Here is a 23,696-nt window from a genome sequence, read left to right as displayed (position 1 = left end):
GTGATTTACAAACAAGGTTCTTATTCAGGTTTGTGTTGCTTTAGAATCATAAGCAAGTGGTATAATGTAAAGTAACAATCATACACAAGCAAAGATTATTAGGAGTATAGCAAGTAAAGAGCAGTTGTCAGTTTTAATACTCTATGGCATGGTTAATAATTAATTATCATATACTTTAAAAGAATAACTTTTGAAGAACATGTTCTTTAATAAAGAACAAGTATTATAATTAAGTGGGTGGTTTTCTATGGTTGATTATGGCTGCATGTAGTTGTTGGAATAGGTATTAGATGGATCCCAACAAGGTTGGATTCATCAACACCTAGGCTTGATTGGTTTTACTTAAGAATAAGCAACTTAAGCAATTAATTATACAGGGTTGCTATCATGGTGGTTTCATCTTGCTGGTGATGGCTGGCTAGGGTTTATAGGTCTTTATAAGCAGGGTTGGTGATGATTCTTTATTTTCTTCAAAAGAATAACTTTTGAAGAACATACTTCTTAAATATTAAGAAGTATATCAATTAGGGTTGAGGTTGTCTAGGATTTGTTATTGGATTCACTAAGTAAGGAATAGTGGTTTCCTTAAATAGGATGTTTAATAATTTATCTTACACTAATGGGGTTTAGTGGAGTATGGTTATGTGGTGCATGATAATTGGCATGGTTACTATTAGGGTTCATCATAATGGTGTGATGCTAAGCATGGATAAACAAGGATGATGGATTTGGTAATAGGATCTAGGGTTTAAACTTGGTTGATCCTAATTGATCATTTAAGTTTGATGAACACATGGGATGCTATTTAGTAGTGATAGGGTTCCCATATTTTATGTAGATTTGAACTAGTATTTAGTTGGTAGATATGGATCTATAATAACTAATGAAGTAACATGATCACATGTTATTTGGGGTTTCGTTTTGGGAAACCATTTAGGTTTCATACATAAAATAATGGAGCTAGGTTCTAAATGGTATTAGGGTTTTAGGATCCCCCATGAAATTATGGGGTTGTAATATCAATCACTATGGAACTAGGGTTTGCTATTAACCATATAGTTCTATGTTTAATAACTTCAATTTAAAGTTGAAGTTATTAATAACTTGTAAATTAATTGATATTGAATTTGGCATTTTATTATTTTAAAACAATTAATAATTAGGGAATTATTAATTAGGGTTTAAATCCTTCTAATAAGGATTTAACAAAAGAATAAATAAAGAAAAATAGCTTTAATGTTTTGTTTATTTTTCTTTCTGGTTTTTATTTATTTGAGAAGGTTTTCCAATTTATTGAATTTTAATTCAATTTAGAATTAAAGAAAAGACTTAACTAGTAAGTATAAAACAATTAAATCTTTATTAAAAATAAAAATTTCATATTATATTTTTATTGGATAGAGTTTATTATTCTAAGAATTTTGATGTCTTATTTATATTTTTCCGAGTTATAATGGATTTAATAATTATTTTCAAAGTTTCAGCAATTAATGAATTGGAAATAAACTGTAATCTACTAAATGCACCCAGACAGGTTATACCCGCAGCTAATGACTCGGTGGGCCATTGGCCACGGTGGTGACCACGTCGGCGTGGACCAAGTCCAAATCGCCGACATGGCCACGGTGTTCTTGACCGGAGGTTAACCGGCGACGGCGTCGGCGCTAGGCAACCCCCGCGGACGCGCGCGTGGTTGGGATCGACGCAGGGCGACACGCTGAACCATATGGTGGCGGCGCCCTCGAAAAGGTCGCCGGAGAAGCTCCGGCGAACTTCTACCGCGGCGGTGCACGGCGGCTCATGTCGACGGAATGGTACCGGGGAAACTAGGCTGTGAAACTAACACCGATCGACGGGAATCCTTACCGTGATGCTTCCCAGAGGGTCGGCGACATTGATTAGGGGCGGAGGTGAGCTTAGCTTCGCCATTACCGGTAATCACCGGCGACAGAGAAGTGGTCGATTGGCGGTACTCGACGCTCCCCAACTCGATTCCTTGCAAGGGTTGAGCAAGAAGAGCTTGGCGATGACGACGGTGGTCGTGGCGAGGCACGGGGATGCCCCAATCGTCGGCGACGACGGACGGCCGGCTCAGCTAGGTTGCGGTGTGGATGAATTTGGAGCAGAGAGGAAGAAATCGAGGGCCACGGGTCATCGTGGAGCTTATATACGGCGAGGAGATGCGCCTAGTCACGAATTCGGACGAGGAGAGGCTGCCAGCGCGAGGGAGAAGGCGATCACGGCGTCGTGCTGCTCTCCAGCTCACGGGGAGGATGAGGATGAACTCCTCCTCGTTGATTTTTTACGAAGGGGTATGGTGGGCTGGTCTGGGCCGTGCTGGGCTGAGAAGTTTGGGCTTCTGGTGGACTGGGTTGCTGGGCTGTTGCGTCTGGTAAGTCCAGGTAAGCCATTCTCTCTTTTTCTTTTCTGTTTTTATTTTCTATTTTCCATTTTGTTAATTTAAGTATTGTTTTGAATTCAAATTTGAATTCATATCTGTTTTGTAGATGTTTATCAATTTGGCTTTTATGATATCTATTAAAAGGAGTATTGTATTGCTGCATTGTTTTGTTTAATAAATATTAAGTATATGTGAGCATTGTCACAATTTTCAATTAGACAAGTATTTAGGTATTTATTTTAATGTCCCTTTTTATTTGGATTTCCACTCCCTTTTGGAATGGTTAGAACTGATAATTTATACTCCAAGAGTTTTACAAGGTATCATTAAGACTTGATTTCATATTTGAGAATTTAGTCCCATGGATACGAGTTTATGTGAGTACTGGTTTGTTAAGATCATGTAGGTTTAATTATATCCCTATTTCAAGGTTAGCACTATTATTGTATTTTACTAGTACCTTGAAATTCTTAGAGTAGGTATTTCTCCCATCATGGTTTTGTCTTGGTTATAAGAGTAAGTGGTTGATCCCCACACATGGTTTTAATTATAGGATTTAGCACTAGTTGTCTCTTAGGTTTAATAATTGAAGCACATGATTTAATTAATGAACAATTAGGGTTCTAATCATATTCTCCTAATGTCACATGGTTTGAATCTCAAATATGGCTTAGGTTTTAGTTATGATCACCCAAGTGATGCACAAACTAGGGTTGAGATATAATTCTAGTTTGTAGAATTGAGATGACATCATATTGCAGTTGCTAGGGTTTAATCTCCCATAATCAAGGTATTATGGTTACTTGCTTGATTGTTTCATGTGCTTCTCTAATTTTCCAAGGATTTGGGAATTGGTTTTACCTTCTACCAATTAACTTCTATTATTATCCTCAATTAATCATTAAAGTATCTATATTGGTTATAGTTCTTTTTATAGTTAACTTTGGTCTTATGGATAGATGATTTCTCACCTTATTAAATATGGGATTTTACTCTAAGGTTTTCTTAGGTTCTTAAGTGAAGAATAGGTGGAATGTAAATGTGGTTGAATTATACCTGTGATCACCAAGTGGTGCACAAGTTAAGGTTGGGATATAGGTTTAGGGTTGCTTATTAATTACCTCCCTATGATTTCATGTGATGAAGGATATATACTTATCCATTTAGGGTTTATCCTCATTACCTCAAGAACATGATCATTGATTAGGCATGATCAACTTGTTCTTAATATATCTACCTCAAGTTCTTAGAGTTTATGATCATCACTCAATTTATAATGACCAAGGTTTGGCTTCCTAAGGTATCTCTCATTAAATGGATTTCTCACTTCTATTCTATTATCTTGGGTGTAACACCTTAGCTTGGGCTCTCTTATAAAGGAATGGTTTATTCTAATGTTTATGGTGTACTCACCATATCTCAATAAATATTAAGTCTAAAACTCCACTTGGCTATCTTGGTTGAATTAATCTCCTCCTTACTTTATCAATTCATGGATATGTTACTATTCCATGTGATTTTAGGTTGTCTCACCACTCCAAGATGAAATGGCTAATCTCCTAATACTTTAGTTCAAAGGTTGTCCTTTATTCTTAAATAGGTAAATCTTGGATTAGTATTAATGGTCTCACTCATTTGGGAAGGACTTTAATACTAACCTAAGGTTAGGCTCTATAGAGATTGATGTGATCATCAATGTCTATGTTATATATAAAGGGTTTATCTCTCTAGGAATTGTCTTGGATAATATCCTAGGGTTTCTCTTAGAGATGATTATTTGAATACTTGGATGTATATCCAAGGTTTAACTCAAGATTTATTATTGCTTCTCTAATAATTATAGTAGAACTCTCACCTCTCTAGGTTTGGTGCTTAATAATGTGGAATAGAGAAGAATACATATTTCTAGAGTTGATCTCCATGTCATGTTTCCAAGATTGAAATATAATGAATACCATGAGGTTCATGGTAGGTTCAAGAATTAGCTTAAGACATGGAAAAGATAGGTCAAGAATGGTTTCTCCATTTTGTTCATACTTGGTTTGTAATTGAACAGATGTTCTTATGTTATGGCAAGGAATACCATGTTGTGATATTTAATAAGATCAAGTAGTTGATCCTTGATTCATATGTTCTTGTGTTGGTTTTAATTCCATTTGATCTAACCCCCTTAGATCAAATCATCTCTACCCAAAACAGGTTTTAACAAAGATCACACTGAGGTTTATAGCACTTGACTTGATGAGCTACTTCAATTCCACCAAGGTCAAGTGAAACTTCGATTCATCGTGACAGTTTTTCTTTAAAGCGCGAAAATTCCCCAGATTTTCTATGCATGAATGCAATGCACACATCTAATTCCTCTATTTTTGTAACCCCATTACCTGGGATATTACAGAGATGAAGGGTATTCCCGGCCGCATGGGCGAACACACAGGGTGGGTCGGGTGGGTCATGGCCCACCCCAAAATCTGAGACTTTTTCTAACTACCTCAGAAAAAAACCTTTTCTGGTTCATTGATAGCAATCTAGTGTTCTGCGTGGTCTTCTCGTCTTCGCGTGAGTGATTGCTTCCTCCCTCGATCCCTGCTGGTCCATGCCTCCCCGGTCGCCTCTCCTAGCGCCCTCGCTGGCTGCCCGGCTCATCGGCTCGGTCCCTCCTCCTGCCCACCGGCCCACCCCCACCCGGCCATCCCCGCCACCCCTCCGATCTCTGGGGATCTGACGGAACAAGTCAATCTTTGGCCCCTCGCCGCTCCGGCTCGGTCGGCGGCTGCCTCGCCGGTCGCCGCCCTCTTTCCGCCCAGTTTCTGTTGCCGTTCGCCGGCCAGCGCCATCTGTCGTGCAACACCCAGCTCGGTGGTCTTCCTTGACTGAGCTAGCATGGTTCAAAGGGGACCAAGAAAAGATTCTACTCCGTAGATAAAAGGATCAAGATTATACCACTGGTGAAATATTGGTTTGTTCATATTTCCATGCTTCGTGCACTGCGAAGTAGAGAGCAAACACGCTGAGCAGCTTACTTGGCAAGATATTAAGGTTATAAAACATATATGATGGTTGAGAGATAAACACGTTTTTTCTTTCTTTCAAATTGCAGAAGACTGGCTTTGTTTCTGGCAAACTTAGGAAGAAAGAACAAATTTAGATTTAAAATCGTTTAGCAAATTATTGGCGATATATATTGCTCATTTAGCAAACTTTTCTCATAATTAAAGTGCAATTTTTTTTTGTGGTGTGTCCATCCTCCAATTTTTTCGTGCGTCTTCCGCTATCCGATCGGGATTCTTATTTTTCGAATCAGCCAAACAATCCAAGGTTTAATTTAGACCGGAATCACATAGTTGAGGGTCCGAAGGATAGAAACTTCGAGTTCGGGGTTTGATTCGCTGAACCTGTACAAGTTCAAGGTTTAGAATAGACTTTTTCCGTGATATAAACTCGAGAGTGTTGGGATCAGCCACGTCTCTCCTCTACTTCTGCGCCGCTCTTCCGTCCAGCAGCCTGCCTTCGCTCCCCGCACCAAAACCAAAATCCCCCAAAACGCCAATGGCCGGGCCGGCGGCGCCGCCCGGCGGGATCGACCCGCGCAGCGGCTTCTGCGCGGCCACGCGGACCTACCACAGCGTCCGCACCGCGGGCACGTTCCCGCCGGAGTCGCTCCCTGTCACGGTCGCGGCGTACGCCTTCTCCCTCCTGTCCTCCCCGCTCCCCGACCGCCCCGCGCTCATCGACGCCGCCACCGGCATTGCCGTCTCCTACCCGTCCTTCCTGGCCGCCGTCCGCTCCCTCGCGGCCGGGCTCTGGTCCTCCCTCGGCCTCCGCCCCGGCCACGTCGCCCTCGTCGTCGCGCCCTCCCGCCTCGACATCCCCGTCCTCCACTTCGCGCTCATGTCCATCGGCGCAGTCGTCTCCCCCGCCAACCCGGCCTCCACCGCCGAGGAGTACGCGCACCAGGTCGCCCTCTCCAGGCCCGTCGTCGCGTTCGCGGCTCCCGAGGTAGCCGCCAAACTGCCCGGCCATCTGAGAACGGTCGTCCTCGGGTCGGACGAGTACAGCCGGCTGTCCTCCGCCGGCGCACAGGCGGCTCCTCCGCCGGTGGCGGTGAAGCAGTCGGACACCGCGGCCGTGCTCTACTCGTCGGGCACGACCGGGCGCGTCAAGGCCGTCGCCATCACGCACCGCAACCTCATCGCGCTGATCTGCGCGCACGCCGAGAACGCGGAGAAGGTGGCGGCGGAGGCCACCGAGGCGGGCGAGGAGCCGCCGCCGGCGGCCGTGACGCTGCTCCCCCTCCCCCTGTTCCACGTCTTCGGGTTCATGATGGTCCTGCGCTCCGTCTCCATGGGGGAGACGGCCGTGCTCATGGAGCGGTTCGAGTTCGGCGCCGCGCTGCGCGCGATTGAGCGGTACCGCGTCACGCTGCTGCCCGCGGCGCCGCCGCTCCTGGTGGCCATGATCAAGTCCGAGGAGGCCCGCCGCCGCGACCTCTCCTCGCTCCTCGTCATCGGCGTCGGCGGGGCGCCGCTCGGCCGCGAGGTCGCCCAGCGCTTCGCCGCCGTCTTCCCCGACGTCCAGATTGTTCAGGTTATAAGCATCAGATTCCATGCAGGATGTACTAGAATATTTAACCCTGATGAATCTCTCGCGCGCGTGCATCCCATTGCAGATTGCGTTTTCTGATCCAGTGAATCTATGCTTGTACTATTCCATTTATTGTTTACAGGGCTACGGCTTGACGGAATCATCTGGCTCTGTGGCATCCACGGTAGGGCCGGAGGAGTCCCTTGCATACGGTTCCGTCGGGAAGCTGGCATCGCACTTGCAGGCCAAGATAGTCGACCCGGCCACCGGCGAGGCGCTCGGGCTGGGCCAGCGCGGCGAGCTCTGGATCAGGGGCCCGGTCGTCATGAAAGGTAAGCACCGATCAGTAACTAGTCAATGCTCTGATCACCATGCACGCGTTTGACCTTTGTCTCTAGAAGATGGCGGCTTCATTTGTTTACTGATAGTAGTTGGGAGTTGAGAGAGTGCACGCTGCAAATTAAATACGATGATGGCGATAATTCATCCAACGAAAACATTACATTATCTGTTAGGCCATCAAGGTCTTATGCTCTCCTCGTGAAGATAGTGTCGGCATTTATCATGTGAAAGCTACTATGCATGTCCATGGCCTAACAATCTGATATTATCTGAAAAGGCTTCTTTTTATAATGTGCAATCTGATAGGAGAGGGCTTTTCATAACGCGCAAGCGAGCAGCATGTTTTTCCTTCCACGTGCTTCATAAATTTCTTTTCTGAGACTTCATGACGACTTTTGTAGTTAATGGATATATTTGCAGAACCTTTTGTCCAATCTAGTACTGGTGGACCATTACTAATTTCAACAATCTTCAACTTTGGCAGCAAGGGATGCTTGTTCTCATACTTAACAGATAGTTATACCAGCATGTCGGTTGTAAGCAGCACGCTGTTCATTGAAATAATTTGTTAGAATGGAGTCATCTTGTATCTGCTACCTACCAATATGCCCTACACTTTGGTACAGATAACCAAAATGTTTTCAATGCTTTGTAAGTGGACACTGACATAGCAACTGATCTGAACATTTAGGATGTGCTTACATGATTGTGCCACTAGTTGTTTTTAAAAGCTTATGAAGATAGGAATAGGAACACTTTTACCTAAAAAAAAGATAGGAATCCAAATTATTGACCAATATTTTCGAAATGTCCTGTGTTTTTGCCTTGGTTATTACTGTGGTAGTTGCTTGACCGTATCAGTTATGGGGATGTTTTTTCAGGTTATGTGGGCGATGACAAAGCAACTGCAGAAACGGTAGACTCAGAAGGCTGGTTGAAAACTGGTGACCTTTGCTACTTCAACGAAGATGGATTTCTCTACATTGTTGATCGTTTGAAAGAATTAATAAAGTACAAAGGATACCAGGTACAATTACAATATCTTTGGAGAATTTTGTCTCATAAGATTGTATCTGCATGGTATTGATATACATCTTATCTCAGGTGCCCCCAGCTGAACTTGAGCGTATTCTACAGTCTCATCCTGGAATTGCTGATGCTGCAGTTATTCCGTAAGTACCCTCAGTATAAACTCGAGTAAAGTTCGCAAAATTCTAATGAATCATGGATTCCAGCAAATATCAAATATCGTACAAAGTTCCGTTCAGTATGTTGCTGTACATAAAGATGCCCGTCCATATGCACTACGCAGGTATCCAGATGAAGATGCTGGGCAAGTGCCAATGGCTTTTATAGTGAGGCAACCAGGTTCAAACCTGACTGCGCAACAAGTCATGCATTACGTGGGCAAACATGTAAGTTTCTCCTTTCGATTATTCTAATGCTTCATCCTACCAGATATATAGTTAGATTATGAGTTACCAATGTCAGTCACCATCAGCTTTATTTTGCTTTTTTGGCAAGCAAGCTGAGCAATTGAAGTTGCGTTGGATTTGCTGGTTTAGTAATGTTGTAAGAGACAATGTCTTTCTGGCCGTCAAGGATATTTTTATCATTTCTTTCCCCTGATGGGAACAGCAACACTGGAATGACATGGTTTGTAGCATATTGTTGGAAAGCTACAGACTAATGATGCGATTATGAAATTGTATCATCGTGTGCCATAGGAAGACACATGCCAACACATGAGCAAGGTAGTGCATGTGCGGCATCACGACACAAACTTGGATTTGTTTTGAGATGAGCCGCATCGACAATAACAAAATAAAATGTACAAGCACACCATTTATTTTATGTATAAAGTAATTCGGATCCTTGCTGCTGTAATTTGACAATGTGCTGTGCACTTTAGACACTATATATACTTCTCTAAATGTTCATCGTTTGACAGGTTGCGCCCTACAAGAAAGTCCGTCGAGTGGCCTTTGTCACAGTAATACCAAAATCACCCGCAGGGAAGATCTTGCGTCGGGAGCTTATGCAGCAGGCCGTGTCCATGGGTGCCTCCAAGCTCTGAGATGTAATTTGCTGTGCAAACCTAGAAGATTATTTTTCTTGTGTATACTAGACTGGAGATCTGACTAGGTGATCGGCTTTTCTTTCTGAGATATCCCGTTTCCATGTAAACACCGGGCATCGTTTCCATGCAACAAATATTTGAATGAGGAGGCTGTCTGTTCAAACACATCTCCTCTTGTAAGGATGGTATTTTTTCGGCAGTAGATGAATTCACTCAGCTTGGTCATTTCAAGCCATTTCTCCCCCCTGTGATAAATAGCAAAAAAATAACATCTTCTTTAGTTGGCATATGCTCCTGGAAATGAGAATGAGTGATGATTCTATAACAAACAATTCTGAAAAGACTAGTACGTATTTCTTCTGAACCAAATTGTGACAGCGTAGGCAGTGGGTGGTCCGGAAAAATCAAGACCACCCGGCCCATTTGCCATTTTTGTGTAGAGTAATTCTAAGGCCCAACAGAACTGAAGAAAACATAATCTCACGTGAAGAAGGCCCAACAAAAGCCCACAGGTGATGAAGGGCAATTACTATGTGATTTCCTCTATTTTTTTTTAACTATTTGACGTCCATGCACATGTTAGTGTGCCGACGCTCGCGTGAGGGGCGACTTGGGCCTCAGCCATTTTGCAACTTGGAGACAGATATGGGAGGAAGAAGATGTACATGGAGCTCAACTGGCGAGCTCGCCGGAGATAGGGATGTCGTCGACCAAGGCGAGGAAGGGGACTTAGGGTTTCAGGTGTTGGGGTCTTAGGGTTCGGGTGTAGGGCTCGCCGGTGTTCGTTCTTAAGGCTTAGAGTGTAGGGGGTCGCTGGAGTTGGGGGAGGTGGGTGGGCCGGGTTTAGAGGCAGGTTCGGGTGGCGGTGTGCGGCGGATGGAGGAGATCGGTGTGGCTAGCCGCAGTTGGCGGCAGCAGGCGATCGGTGGTGGTGGCGGGGGCTCAAGAACTTGCTGGGCCGAAGCCCATCTTACCTCTATACGGGCGTCGGTGCCCTAATAGACGCTTCGAAACCTGAAAAAAAAGAGCTGCGGCGCTGGTTGATTGGCGAGCAGGGCTAGCGTGGCTCGCCAAAAAGCGGCGGTTGGGAGCACTTGGCACTGCCAGAGAGGGTGGGACGTCGGCAGGTGGCCACAACGAGTCGTCGAGCACCATTGTCAACCATGGAGCAGGGCAGGCACTACTGGGCGAACTAGCTGTCTTCTAAGGTGAAAGACGTACTTCCAACAGGCGCTATCGCCTCGAACTGTTTTGTGTACTCGTGTCTGCGTTCTAAACCCACAAACCCCTCTCGCAAGCTGCAGGGGCACAACCGGGGCCACGATGCCGTCGATCGCCGGCGGCGGCTGGCGCCTCTTCTGCGCGTCCCGGGGAATCACCTGGCTGCGCCGCCGCAACCTCCAGCGCCCGCTCTTCTCCTCCCTCGCCGGCGGCGGCGGAGGCGACGCGCCGCATCTGCCCGTGGTCATCGTCGGGGCCGGCCCCGTCGGGCTCGTGCTCTCCTTCCTCCTCACCAAGTTCGGTAAGCGCCTCAAACCTCCGCAGCTGCGTTCCAATTCGCGCTTCAGTAGGCTGAACTTTTGGGTGGAGATGAAGATGTGTGGGGAAAATGAAAACGGCCAAGTTCCCTGTGTAGGAGTACTAATTAGGCTGCTGAATTTCACATCAACCCGTGGACGCCCTTTTCTCACATTGACGCTGCTAATCACTATACTCAAACCTTGCAGGCATCAAATGCACGGTTCTGGAGAAAAGCATGGAGTTCACTCGGCACCCCCGGGCGCATTTCATCAACAACCGCACAATGGAGGTGTGTTTACCTCTCAAGTGCACCCCCAGCATTTCCATCTAAGCATTTTGTATATGTACCCTGGACGGTGATTTAATAGGAGCGGTGGTACTGACAGATCTTCCGCAAATTCGACGGTCTGGCCGGGGACATCGAGAGGGCTCAGCCGCCGGTGGATCTGTGGAGGAAGTTCGTGTACTGCACTTCACTTTCCGGATCCATTCTCGGCTCTGTCGATCACATGAAGCAGGAAGGCCAGTTCAGTTCCTTTCATGTTGCTGTCTTCATAGATCGTTTGGCTGACGGTTGTTTTGGGCAGATTTCGACAAGGTCATCAGTCCTATATCGGTTGCGCACTTCTCGCAGTACAAGCTAGTGGATCTGCTACTCAAGAAAATGGATGGCGTTGGCTTTCAGACATGCTATCCTGATGAGCTCGGTGCTCAAGATTTACTGCTCGAAAACAAGATACTGATGGGGCATGAGTGTAGTTCCATTCAGATGACGGATGAGGGAATTTTAGTTGGAGCATCATATAACAACAAGGGGAGGATGCAGGAGAGGAAGCTTCACTGTGGCCTTCTTCTGGGGGCAGATGGTGCTAGAAGCAAAGTCCGCGAATTGGCTGGTATATCTATGAAAGGTGAAAGGGACTTGCAGAAATTGGTCAGTGTTCATTTTGTGAGCAGAGCTCTTGGAAAGTATTTATCCAGTGAGAGGCCTGGGATGCTGTTCTTTATTTTCAACCCTGATGCAATTGGTGTGCTGGTTGCACATGACCTGGAGCATGGGGAATTTGTATTGCAGGTATTTCAAATTAGCAGACTGTTGCACTACATATGCTATTCATGCCGAAGGAAGTAGGATGATGACTATGTTTTTTTTTACCAAGTGCTCTATCTGACTCCTAATTATATGTTCTGTCTCATGTTCAGGTTCCATTCTATCCGCCTCAGCAGATGTTTGAGGATTTCAGCAAGAAGGTGATTGCAGTTGGTTATGTGTCTCGACTTTAGTCTTTGGCATCTCCTGCCTCATTAACATGTGCTAATCTACTAAGAATATTTTCAGCAATCAATTCTGTATTTCTGAAATACTCCCTCTTTTAGTCTACATCTTAGACTAAAGTTTTGTTTCATACAGTATTACTCTACATTTTAGCTTTGTAATCAACATCAACACAGAAAACGAAGCAGTTCTACTCTCTCTATTGGATGTCATTAGTTTTAATGTAGTTTGGATTGGTTGTTTACATATCAAAGCAGTAGTATTAAATGATTTGCTAATTGGTCTTAAAATTTATAGAATGCAGACTAAAAGAGAATGGAGGGAGTACTTATTTTGTACTAGTATTCTTTGAAGAACCCATTTGCAATCCTTAGAACTTAATATGTGATAAGTACGTGAGTCTACAGAGTAAATTTTATGCCATATTTAGTTATTTAGTCGCCTCCTTCCTTGTTCCCCATATGTCTTTCCTTTTTTTGTCCTAGGTGTGCGAGCAAATTATTGTTAAATTGGTTGGATGGGAGCCAGCAGATATTCAGGTATTAGACATAAAACCATGGGCGATGCATGCTGAGGTTGCAGAGAAGTATGTTGGCTGTGACAACCGTGTCATCCTTGTTGGTGATGCTGCTCACCGTTTTCCTCCTGCTGGTGGTTTTGGTTAGTGATTTATCTTCAAATCTGATACTGCAATATTACCATGTTGAGTTTCTTTGTTATGCACGTGAAGTTCAAATGTATAAACAAATGTGCACTTCCTGATTTTGTTTTTTGCAGGAATGAACACTGGTGTTCAGGATGCACATAATTTGGCTTGGAAATTGTGTTTACTACAAAATGGCATCGCTGCCCCATCAATAATACAAACTTATGAGTCAGAGCGCAAACCTGTTAGATCTTCTTGCCTTCTTCATTCAGTGCTAATATCTGTTCAACAAATTACTGAAATATAGCACACATGCTTCTTTACCATGGCAGGTTGCCATTTTTAATACAGAACTTAGTTTGGAAAACTTCAAAGCAGCAATGTCTATTCCTGCTACCCTTGGCCTTGATCCAACTATTGCAAACTCAGGTAATATGTCCTGCTCCTGCATGAGGGCTGTACACTATTTTGTGTTATTTTCTTTGAAAAGTAAATGTTGACAACATGTACATCTGTGCACAAGTCATAGTTCAGTACAACTTGCCCCTGGCCATGATCTTATTATATTTATCCTTTGCATTTTTCCATCAGTGCACAGAGTAATTAACAGCATCCTAGCGCCAGTCATTCCTAGAAATTTACAGAAGGTGGTTCTAGAAGGGCTGTTCTCCATTGGCCGGACACAAGTCTCAGACTACATTTTGAGTGAGAAAAATCCCCTCGGATCCTCAAGACTAGCAAAACTGAGAAGTATTCTTGATGAAGGAAAAAGTCTGCAGCTGCAGTTTCCTGCAGAGGATCTTGGCTTCCGGTTAGCCCCATTATTGTCAATTATTTATTCTTCAAAAGAACTTGAGTGCTTCTCTTCTTTTAAAAGTTGCTTGAGTGGATAGCATGAGTAGGCCACATACCTCTGACAACAGCATTCTGAATAAATATAACCAAATTGGCAAGTTCCGTTCTTAATTAGATCTTGTCTGTGAACTTTCAGCTATGAAAAAGGAGCCTTAGTTGCTGAAGATACTCATCAAGCAGAAAAACCGAGGCATTCTAAGAGGTCATCAGGGCAGTACATCCCATCTGCTAAGGTTGGTTTGCGGCTACCGCACATGCCAGTGAGAGCACTGTCCGCTTTGAATGAGGTTTGCCCCCTTAACACCTTAAATGGTATATGCATTTTTAGCCATTCCTCTACTCGTGTGCAAATTTTGACCCGAGGAACTCTTACAGAGTGTGTTCTCAACAATGGATCTAGTAAGTGGGGATAAAGTTGAGTTTGTCATCATTATCGCACCACTGGAAGAGTCATATAAGCTTGCACGGGCTATGCTGAGGATAGCAGATGAAATCGAGGTGTCAGCCAAAGTATGTGTTATGTGGCCACAAGGTTCAGTCGGTGGGGAAGTGAAAGGGAGCATATCTGAGTTGGCACCCTGGACAAACTATGTCGATGTCGAGGAAATGCCTAGGGCACCTGTTAACTCATGGTGGGAGATGTGTCAGGTCAGTAACAAAAGTGTTATTTTGGTCAGGCCTGATGAGCACATAGCATGGAGAACAGAACCTGACATGGTGAGTGATGCTCATTCAGAAGTTAGGACAGTCTTTTCTCAAATTTTGAGTTTAAATGGGCCCCAAGTGTAAGAATGCCAGATATCCATTCGTAACTGACTGGGTTCCAATGTTGGTAAGTACTCCGTATATAGCTTAGAACCTCAGCTACAAGATGTGACATTAACCATTGCATGCTGCATTGTACATGATCGTCAGTTTGTTTGTTGATATCTTCTCACATATGTTGATAACATCATCATACATTTTCCAGAGACATTACATCAATCTGAATAAAATTTATCTTTGTCACATGATATTTTAGATAACTGTGTTGTGCTTCTTGTCTGTGAGAGGGACTGGAAAAAAACCCAACCAGATGATATCTGAATAAATAGGATTTCTCCAATATTTTTTTATATACTAAACCCTGAATTCGATATTTCCCGTTCTTTTCAAGATTTTGGTTGTTAAACTAAATCCCAAATATTAGTATCTGAGCAGGTTTTAAAGAGCGAAATTAGTGTGGCATTGATAATCACTGACACGGCCACTTTTGAGATTTCACCAGAACAATGAAGTTATCGAATAAATTTTCTGTACATCAAGCCTGAGAACATCACCTGAACATACAATTATGTGCTATCAAAACTTGATCGATCTTCAACAGCACTACCACACGACATTACACATCGTACAGAATACCTAAGTTACAGAAACACCAGAGAAGCTTCTTCTTCCTGAGTCCCTTGCAAATGCTAGCAATTCTCCTGCACCTTCAACACAGCAGCATCATACAACACTTGTCGCTGCACTTGTCACTGCAATGACAATTTGCCCTGCAGTAGCTATCATACACCCAAGCAATGCACCGGCGACAACCTGGGAACAATTCAACCGATGATAAGTTAGTAGCACACAAGCAGATAGCAGTAACGAATGGTTCAGTTAGTAACTGAGAAAATATGGCATCGCTTTCAGTCTGCCAAACAACACTGAAATGGACAATAAAAATGACATTGAACAAACCTGGGTCGGAGTATGGCCTAAAAGTTCACGCAACGGTCTTGTTTCAGCCAAGGGATGTTCAGAAGGAAGTTCACAGACTATTTGGTTCAGCACCTAAAGGATGGAGAAAATAAGGACATGCTCATTTTAACTGCAAAAGTAACATTTATTTTTGTTCTTCATGCAATAATATGCCCACGCAGGCAGAGCACACAATATCACGGTGCTTCCCTAATAATATCAACAGGCTTTTAAATCCACATTGAGACTTCACACAAGCAATTGTTACATACCGCTGCTTGCTTTCCAGCATGTAATCTGATACCAGAAGCATCGTACATCACCTGCCAATCAAGTGACAAAATGGAAATTCAAATTATGAATTAACAGATAGGGAATTAAGTTAAAAATGTTGCACAATGTTGACACTGAACATGAGTTACTATGTCCAGCTCAAGAAAGAAAATAATGTCCAAGAAACACCACATTTTCTTGATTAAGAAGCAAGATTTTCATCTTCAGACACACATGAGAAGAGATGGATAACCTACCACACTTGCAAATATGGTTGCTGTCGCAAAGAGGGCACTGCCGAAGCCATCTTGGAAGCCAATCGCCACTGATAACGCTGTAACAGTCGCAGAATGCGACGATGGCATGCCGCCGGAGCCAATAAGCTGCTTAGGATCCCATCTTTTCTCCTTGTACCTTCGTTTTCGAAACAATATACACATTAAACCTATTGCAGAAAAACTAACTGACGAAAATGAATTCACGCAAGTCACTGCTTATCTGAGATCATGCTAATGCCCCCAAAAAGATGAGAGCTAGGAGTATTGCCAGTTGTTAACTAAGGTACTGACGAAACAACACTTGGCTATGTGCGTAAGGATCAGAAATATTGTTTTGGTTTCCCCTGCCATTGACCCAAACAATATTTTATTTTCAAGCAGACGCAGGAGCACTGCATGTCAGTAACCATTGAGGCATTGACCAACTCGTTGGTCATCTCACTGGAAGTTGGACAATCAAAACAACTGAAGGCCGTGAGAAATTCCTATTTTCAATCTATCTATTATTAAAAGAGATCAAATTTCCTGTATTTCTAGTTTCTCTATCCCGTCTAAATATGGACTTGGGCGATCAAGGAACTCTGAGCGATGCAAAATTTGAGATGCTGTGAATTTCAGTCTAGCTACCCAAGCACGCTTGAAGAAATCCAATTGGCCGCCCCAGAACAGCACATAGATGATAGACCCACCAACTCTTACGCTTTATATATGATCACCACGAAATTTCTTGTGCCGTCCAGCTCAACTTTAAACAAGGAAAAATCGGAACTACTAAATCATTTAGCAGGAATCACATTCCATAAGCAAGCATTGCAGCGAGGAGAATGCTAAAATCGGAGCCAGTTTTCAACGTCAGATCTCCAAGACCTCAACAAATCCCCACCACGCGCCAAGCAAAACAAGGAATCGAACGCGACTTACTTAATTTGACCCGTGGAATCGCAGCCGCCTACCGGGGCCGGATCCCGCAATTCGACGACAAAATGATACTACAAGCGGAGAAAGTACACCATGGGAGGAGGAGGAGGAGGGAGGGAGATTAAGCAAGGTGAAAAGAGGAGGAGGAGGAAGATTAATTAGCAATTATTACCCGGTGACGAAGAACTTGATGGTCTGCGCGATGGCGAAGCCGAGCAGCGCGGCGATGAGCGGGTAGTTGTGGAAGACGGCGAGGTAGGAGAACGCCGCGGCCGAGGCGGCGTCCGGCGGCGACGAGGAGGCGGCGGCGCCATCACCACCGTCCCCCATGTTTTTCTTCCCTTGGCTCCTCCTCCTGGACGGGCGGCCGGCTATTCCCGGTATATAACGTTACTTTTAGATTTCCCTATATACTAGCACTATATTTATACCCTCTCCACCTCCTTCCTATTCCAAAATCTAGGAAAAAGGAAACTCCTGAATTTTCTCTCTAGGAAAAGAAAAGGAAACTCCTGAATGTTCTCTCTAGGAAAAAAAATGTCGTGAATTGTCTCTCTGAAGAAATCTGCTCTCTTGATTTTTCTTCCTTAAAAGAAAGATGCTGCTCTTAATTGTCTTTTTGGACTGGAGAGCTGCTAATGATGATGATTGGAGAATCAGGGATGGTATCGCAGGCGGAGCGAATATGCCGGGGCCGGGGGAGATGGAGTTGCAAGTGGTGGCGTCAGGAGAGTTCGTTGCCGGGGATTAGCAACCAGCGAAAAACAATTGGCGCGGGGTTTTGTCCGGTGGCGGGTCAGTGATTAGTTTCATTTTCGTTGAAAAGGGCAGGCATCAATCTGGGATTGATTAGTTCGGTTGGTCCCTTTGCGTGACTAGTACAAGAAGAACGGAACGGTGACCTCGGCTGACGGCGACGGTGCCAATGCCAAGATGGTGGCCCATCATGGGTCGGCGGCGTCGGCCGGCTCACAGCAACTGCATGATTCTTGTGAGAATGGAATCAATCAATCACGCATGAGCAGATACCCGCACCTGAAACAGTGAAGCATAAACCATTCTTTGATGATCTTTTCGTAAACGTCCTAGCCAGCCAGTAATTTCACCCATGTTTGCAAACTTGGCCAGATTTTGATATGCATGTACTGCCACTTTGCTCACACACGTTGTATGCATTTTACTTAGTTGGAACTTTTTTTTTGACAGAAAACCGTGAGCTTTATTGATCAAATAATCATAATGTCATTACAAATATCCTCACGGATGCAGTCCGGAGGAGAACCACGCCACACGGCATCTACTGAAAACTCACACCTTCTAGCTAAAACGTGTGCAACAACATTAACCACACGGTAAACATGTATGAAAGAGCAAGAAACGAAGGATCTTGCTAGACGCTTAACATCCTCGATCACCGGTCCATAGCAAGACCGGTCCATCACCCCAGCATTAACGCGGTTGATCACCGATTGACAATCAGAGGCAAAAATGACCCTGGAGTAGCCTTCATCGCATGCAAAGGCCACAACACGCCTCAAAGCCAAAGCTTCTGCCAGCTCCGCATTGGTCACCTCGTCTCGGCGCTCGCCACAAGCAGCGATGAAAGTCCCCTGGTGATCGCGAACAACGACGCCAATACCCATCTGTCTCGTGGAAGAGAAAGTCGCTGCATCCACATTAACAAGCACCATACCTGCAGGCGGCGGAACCCATTTTGGTGTTGATGAAGAAGGTTCACGCCTTGTAGCAGTCGTCGGCTTGTAAAGATGAATGCAAATCATATCAATGTAAGCCTTGATTGGCCATCTCAAACGGAGAAGGCGCACCTCACATGCTGGAAAGGCAAGACTTGGATGAAGGAAAGAGATGCGGTACAAGCGCCCATTCTCGCGCAAGCACTTGCACCCACGGAACGCCAACACTTTGCAGCAAGCTACACGCACAAACCAGCCAAAACTAATTAAAGTGCCTCACTCATAAATCCACAACCAACAACGATATGTAAACGTATCAGCATCCTTCCAAAAAAACATCCCTTGGTGTCTTTAAGTCTCCATCAGAAAAGGGGCTCAGATTAATCAGTGTGCCGAGCATAAATTAACAATCTGTAATCGTAGGTCAACCGAACCATTTTCTTATAATAGAGACGAGTCGAAGTGGGATCCATTCTAAAACCAGTCAAGCTGCCCTGTTTTGACATTGTCCCTGCTTTGCATTCCATCAGGAAATCATCACAGACCACAAAGTGTCAAAATCACAGCTTTTCAACAGGCACCAAGCTACCAAATATTCACATCTCTGACAACATAACAAAAACAGCTACGTCTAACGCTCTAAGGCTACGCCTAACATAACTGGTCATTTCGTGATGTAGTACCGGTTGTGCGGGGCGAGAGGATCGGTCATCTTCTCAAAGTCGAGGTCCATCCCGTCGTCGTACTCCTCCTCCTCAGGTGGCTCCTCTGCCTTCCTCCGCCTTTCCCTGGCTTCGGCGGCTTCCATCAGTGTCTTCTTCCGGACATAGTCCTCGTACGGCATCTCGCACCACTTCTTCGCGTCCCCGATGATCGTCTGGTTGTGACGCTCCACATCCCGCTCCAGCTTCGTCTTCTCCGTGTTCCTCGGCTCGCCCCAGTAGTCGTACCTGTACATCGGCTTCGACTCGTCGTAGTAGTCCTTGCCGTACACCACTGTCTCGTCCACGTCATGTCGCCCGGGCTCCTCGATGGGGAGACCGAGGGCTTTCCGGCTGCCGATTTAGGTGTTTATATAAGAGCCTGTGCGTTGAATGTGGTAAAATTTGCAGCGTATAAGAGACGGTAGTTGAAGTTACCAGCATATGTCTCTGAGGAGGGCTTCCCTTTCTTCGTAAGAACGACGCCATTGTAGCAGATCATACTCGTCCATTTCTTTGTTACGTCGGAATTTGTCAACTTTATACTCCTCTCCCCTTTCCCGTGCTTCCTCCATAAGCTTTTTAATCTCCTGCATCAATCAAATTTCAGCATTACGAAATAAGTGGCAACTGACTAACGGAATCAAGCTGATGCAGGGCATAAACGGTACCTTACGCTCAGCACGAGCAGCCTCCATATCAAGTTCCTTGATATTTACATTCTATAACAGAAAAAGTTCAGGCCAAGAATGAGCCTATCATTATTCATTACGGGACAGTTGAAACTGTAAAATAAACATCCTATGATGATCAAAGTAACCAGGACGCATGACTACGTACCACAACTTTCTTTTTAAGCATTGAATCTTTGTAAGGTGCTTCAGTGTATTGAACTCTGCTTCCTTCGTCGAATGAAGACGTATCAACTGTTGACTCGTATGTTGTATCCCTGAATTTATCTGGATTGTCATCCTCATGGTCTAAAATCATCTGCTCTGCATTATGCCATTCCCAAAGCTGCAAGCAAATAAAAAGATTCCTGCTAAATCTATCGAATGGGAACAGCATGCACCAAGCAAACAAAGGTATGGTAGGATGATAAACACCAGCAGGAAGTAAGAGGATTGAAAGCGTGTTAGCGTTAAATATGTGGCGGTACCGTTTCAACAAAGGGGTGGTCCGACACCAATGGTTCTTTTTCCATGTCTTCCAAAGGCTTTTTCCTAGGAATGGGCGGCCTTCCACCTTCACGCTGTCAGTGCATATAAAGGTAAGAAGTTCACACAACACTTAAGGAGTAAGAACAAAAAGAACGTGGAAAATCCCTAAGGCGCTTACAAGACTGAACACAGTAACAGAAAACAGAATCAAGAAAGGAAAGGTTAAACTATTCCAAAAAGATAACAGCGGTTAAGTCGTACCCACAACTGCTCTTCGTTAGTATCCTCCTTTCGGTGAAATATTGGCGGAAAGTCAAACCTATTAAATCTGCAGCAAGAAAGAAAATAGGACAACACATAATCAGCTGGCACCGGAGGTATATTGAAGCAAGGCATAATACGACAGACATTAAAACCTTAACACAATCAGGATTCATTAGTACCGAGAAACAAATAGTGAAGGTAGTGATGGCACTCACATTAGGTGATCAATGTTAGGATATACAAGGCGCATCTCAAGTGGGAAGCGAAAACGATATGGGTCTCGTTTGGCCTGCATGATAATAGATAGTTATTACCCATTACCAAGGCAAATCTACGAAAGTTACTGAAACATCTAGGAGTCGGGTTTCAAAAAACAAGATATATTATATCAAAAAATAAACAAAACTTTTCTTTGATAATGCCAAAGAACATTAACATATCATATTTTGCAATCTGGATAACCCGAGCATTCCTTCACTACATATTGCTATCACATATCTTCAGAAACAGCAATAGAAGCTAAAAAGTGAGCTTTAAGATTACTAACCAGAATTTCCACATAGACTTTCATGCCAGGTTTGACGTGATGGCGGATCCAGTACCAATCATTCCCTTTTATGGGTACCCACCTGATAATATAATGAGATGTAGCCACACAAGTTAAATACTTACTATAGCAAGTCAGGTAAAAAAATACTGAATTGTAAAAGGCAAGGTAAGTTTGTCGGTGCTATTTATCGATCATCATCCAACATAATGCTAGCTGGTATAATATTGTACTGCAGTTTCGTGCCAACTTGCAGATATCATTAATAATTCCATGTAGCATTACTCATTGTGGTTTACAGGTCACATTTAGAAGCAAAGACAACAACAAAATCAAAATGTTACTAAAGATATCATAACACACAAGCTTATATCAGCCATGGCAACTCCACAATTGTGCAGCAGATTAAGAAGAGTCCATACCCATCATGAACACCACCGATATCCACAAAAGCTCCTTGGTGGAGGTGAATAGAGACCACTTTACCGTGACATATCTGTGTGTGGAACATTCAACAATTTGTCAACGATTAAAGTGAGAACAGTCAATAAGTTACTGAAGAGGGAAGGCGCAACAAAAAGTTTAAGTGGAACCTGTCCAGGGTAGAAGAATGGAAGTTCAAGCTGCACAAAAGCAATCAACACATCAACAATTGACAGATGTAGAAAACTAAAAACAAACCAGCCAGTAAATTTAAGAGCAAATGGACATACCATATCTTCTCGGTAGTCCTTACCTCTTTTTCGTCTACCAGGGTAGTAATCCTGATCAAACTGTGTAACAGAAATAGCCAAATAGAATATTACTGCTCAATCCTGGAATAATGGCAAACACTACAAATACTTGAGGAGATGACAAGCCAGACTCAAAATCATTGTATATATAAATAAACCACAACCAAAACTAGATTCTTAGCTTGCACAGGTAATCATTAGAAGAATGTGTGGCTTAAGTGAAATAAAAACCATTCCCAGACTGGATGTAACAGTGGCAATACACACTCACTACCACATGTATAGCTTGCAGGAAATCGTAGTGCTAGACAGACAATAGAAATACCCATAAACTTACATAACAAGTTAACAACAACTGTATAATAAAGTACTAGGATACTGGCTGCAAAGCTTAGTTACTGGGTAAAGTATCAAGTTAACAGTTATCAACATTTGGCACTCCAGGGCAAGTACAAAACATATATTATGAGTTCAACTCAAAATAAATAAGAGGCACCGCTAGCCAACACCTATAACAAGACTTTTAGACAAAGGTATATATGGATTACGCATGGTCCACGACCGTATCAGTTTATTACATGTCTATAGTCCACTGCAGCAATAAAATTTATCATCAAACTATCACAATGCTTAAATATAATCATGACTACCAGGGTATCTTTGAGTTAATTAATCACTAGTATTGAACGAATATGCAAGTCATCTTTTAACTAATCACAGCAAGCTACTTCCAAATGAAATTATCACTGCCCAGGGTGAGTGCTCAGCGAGCAACACATTTCATAAGAAATGTGCCTGAAGAAGCTCACACATATGCAAGTTGTAGTCCACAACACTCATTTAACTACAAGAACAAACAACTAAAAAGTACTTTGGCATTGCATCATTCTATCACAAATTCACCAATTAGCAAGTACTCCTACTAGACAGAGATAAGATAATGGAGTTACCTTGTAGGACTCTTCCTCTAGCCTGCCCCTGTTGGTGTCCACCCACTCCTTGTACTGCTTCAAGAACACCTTGTACCTCTCCAGCGCCAAATCCTGCGGCGCGTCCTCCACCTTGTCCACATTCGTGACCCCCGCGGCGGCCGCGGCCTCCATGTCCACCCTCTCCGACGCCGCTCTGTGCGCCTCCCTTATGAACGCCAGCTCGTCCGGGTCGACCTCCCAGCCGGGCGGCGGCCAGTCCCGCGGCGGCACGAGCCGCAGGGGGAGCTGGCCGACCCACGCGGTCTCGACCGGCTCGGGCGTCTCGCGCATCGCGAAGAGGCGCTCGAGGTACCCGGGCTCGGACTCCACCTTCTCGCGGTAGGCGGGGGTGAGCATGCGGAAGGCCTCGAGGGACTCCGGCGAGGTGAGCGGCACCTCCTCGCCCTCGTTGAGGCTGTGGCGCGCGAAGGCGACCTCGGGGCTCATGGCCTCCTCCCACGGCGCCCAGCCGTGCTCGACCCAGCTCCGGCGGCGGGCCACGTCCTCGGGCTCGTTGTTCTTGATTAGGACCGAGGGGATGACCGGCGGGTCGTCGGCTGGGGTCTCGTCGGGGGCCGAGGGGGAGACGGACAGAGCGATGCGGCGGAGGCGGGTCCGGGGGATGGGCTTGGGGCGGAGGCCCGGCGGGGAGAGGAGGTGCAGGAAGGTGGCGGCGGTCGCCATTTTTGCGGGGTTTCGGGGGACGGCCGGCGGTTGGTCGTCCCG

At 44.6% G+C, this 23,696-nt stretch overlaps 4 protein-coding genes across 4 annotated transcripts; 2 read left to right on the top strand and 2 right to left on the bottom strand.

Moving 5' to 3' along the window:
- The first annotated feature begins 5,942 nt into the window (after nt 1–5,942).
- Nucleotides 5,943–9,655, top strand: LOC124661624 (4-coumarate--CoA ligase-like 5). The gene is made up of 6 exons (XM_047199500.1): nt 5,943–6,988; nt 7,128–7,317; nt 8,209–8,354; nt 8,432–8,499; nt 8,640–8,742; nt 9,279–9,655. Exons 1-6 carry the CDS (start codon nt 5,951–5,953, stop codon nt 9,402–9,404), a joined length of 1,671 nt encoding a protein of 556 aa, XP_047055456.1. The 5' UTR covers nt 5,943–5,950; the 3' UTR covers nt 9,405–9,655.
- A 1,075-nt stretch (nt 9,656–10,730) lies between these two features.
- On the top strand, nt 10,731–14,655 carry LOC124661978 (2,4-dichlorophenol 6-monooxygenase). The gene is made up of 11 exons (XM_047199869.1): nt 10,731–10,929; nt 11,135–11,217; nt 11,315–11,450; nt 11,516–12,003; nt 12,132–12,179; nt 12,690–12,864; nt 12,982–13,094; nt 13,183–13,279; nt 13,442–13,661; nt 13,842–13,992; nt 14,081–14,655. The coding sequence occupies exons 1-11, from the start codon at nt 10,731–10,733 to the stop codon at nt 14,492–14,494; spliced, it is 2,124 nt and encodes a 707-aa protein (XP_047055825.1). The 3' UTR covers nt 14,495–14,655.
- A 300-nt stretch (nt 14,656–14,955) lies between these two features.
- LOC124665109 (uncharacterized membrane protein YuiD-like) lies at nt 14,956–17,255 on the bottom strand. Its single transcript, XM_047202510.1, has 5 exons — nt 17,072–17,255; nt 15,961–16,117; nt 15,703–15,753; nt 15,431–15,523; nt 14,956–15,283 (listed from the first exon to the last, which is right to left on the bottom strand). The coding sequence occupies exons 1-5, from the start codon at nt 17,227–17,229 to the stop codon at nt 15,194–15,196; spliced, it is 549 nt and encodes a 182-aa protein (XP_047058466.1). The 5' UTR covers nt 17,230–17,255; the 3' UTR covers nt 14,956–15,193.
- A 1,793-nt stretch (nt 17,256–19,048) lies between these two features.
- Nucleotides 19,049–23,696, bottom strand: LOC124662589 (protein PLASTID TRANSCRIPTIONALLY ACTIVE 10; the record flags this gene model as incomplete). The annotated part of the gene is made up of 12 exons (XM_047200406.1): nt 19,049–19,648; nt 19,733–19,884; nt 19,966–20,016; nt 20,135–20,311; nt 20,454–20,546; nt 20,716–20,782; nt 20,934–21,007; nt 21,266–21,347; nt 21,688–21,761; nt 21,859–21,888; nt 21,979–22,038; nt 22,950–23,696. Coding segments are annotated over 12 exons (1,998 nt in total), but the record flags the coding sequence as incomplete, so codon positions are not given.

This window comes from Lolium rigidum, chromosome 6 (assembly GCF_022539505.1).
Source record: "Lolium rigidum isolate FL_2022 chromosome 6, APGP_CSIRO_Lrig_0.1, whole genome shotgun sequence".
NCBI classification, from domain to species: domain Eukaryota; kingdom Viridiplantae; phylum Streptophyta; class Magnoliopsida; order Poales; family Poaceae; genus Lolium; species Lolium rigidum.
Note: the sequence above shows the minus strand (reverse complement) of the source record. Positions and strands in the feature narration are given on the sequence as shown.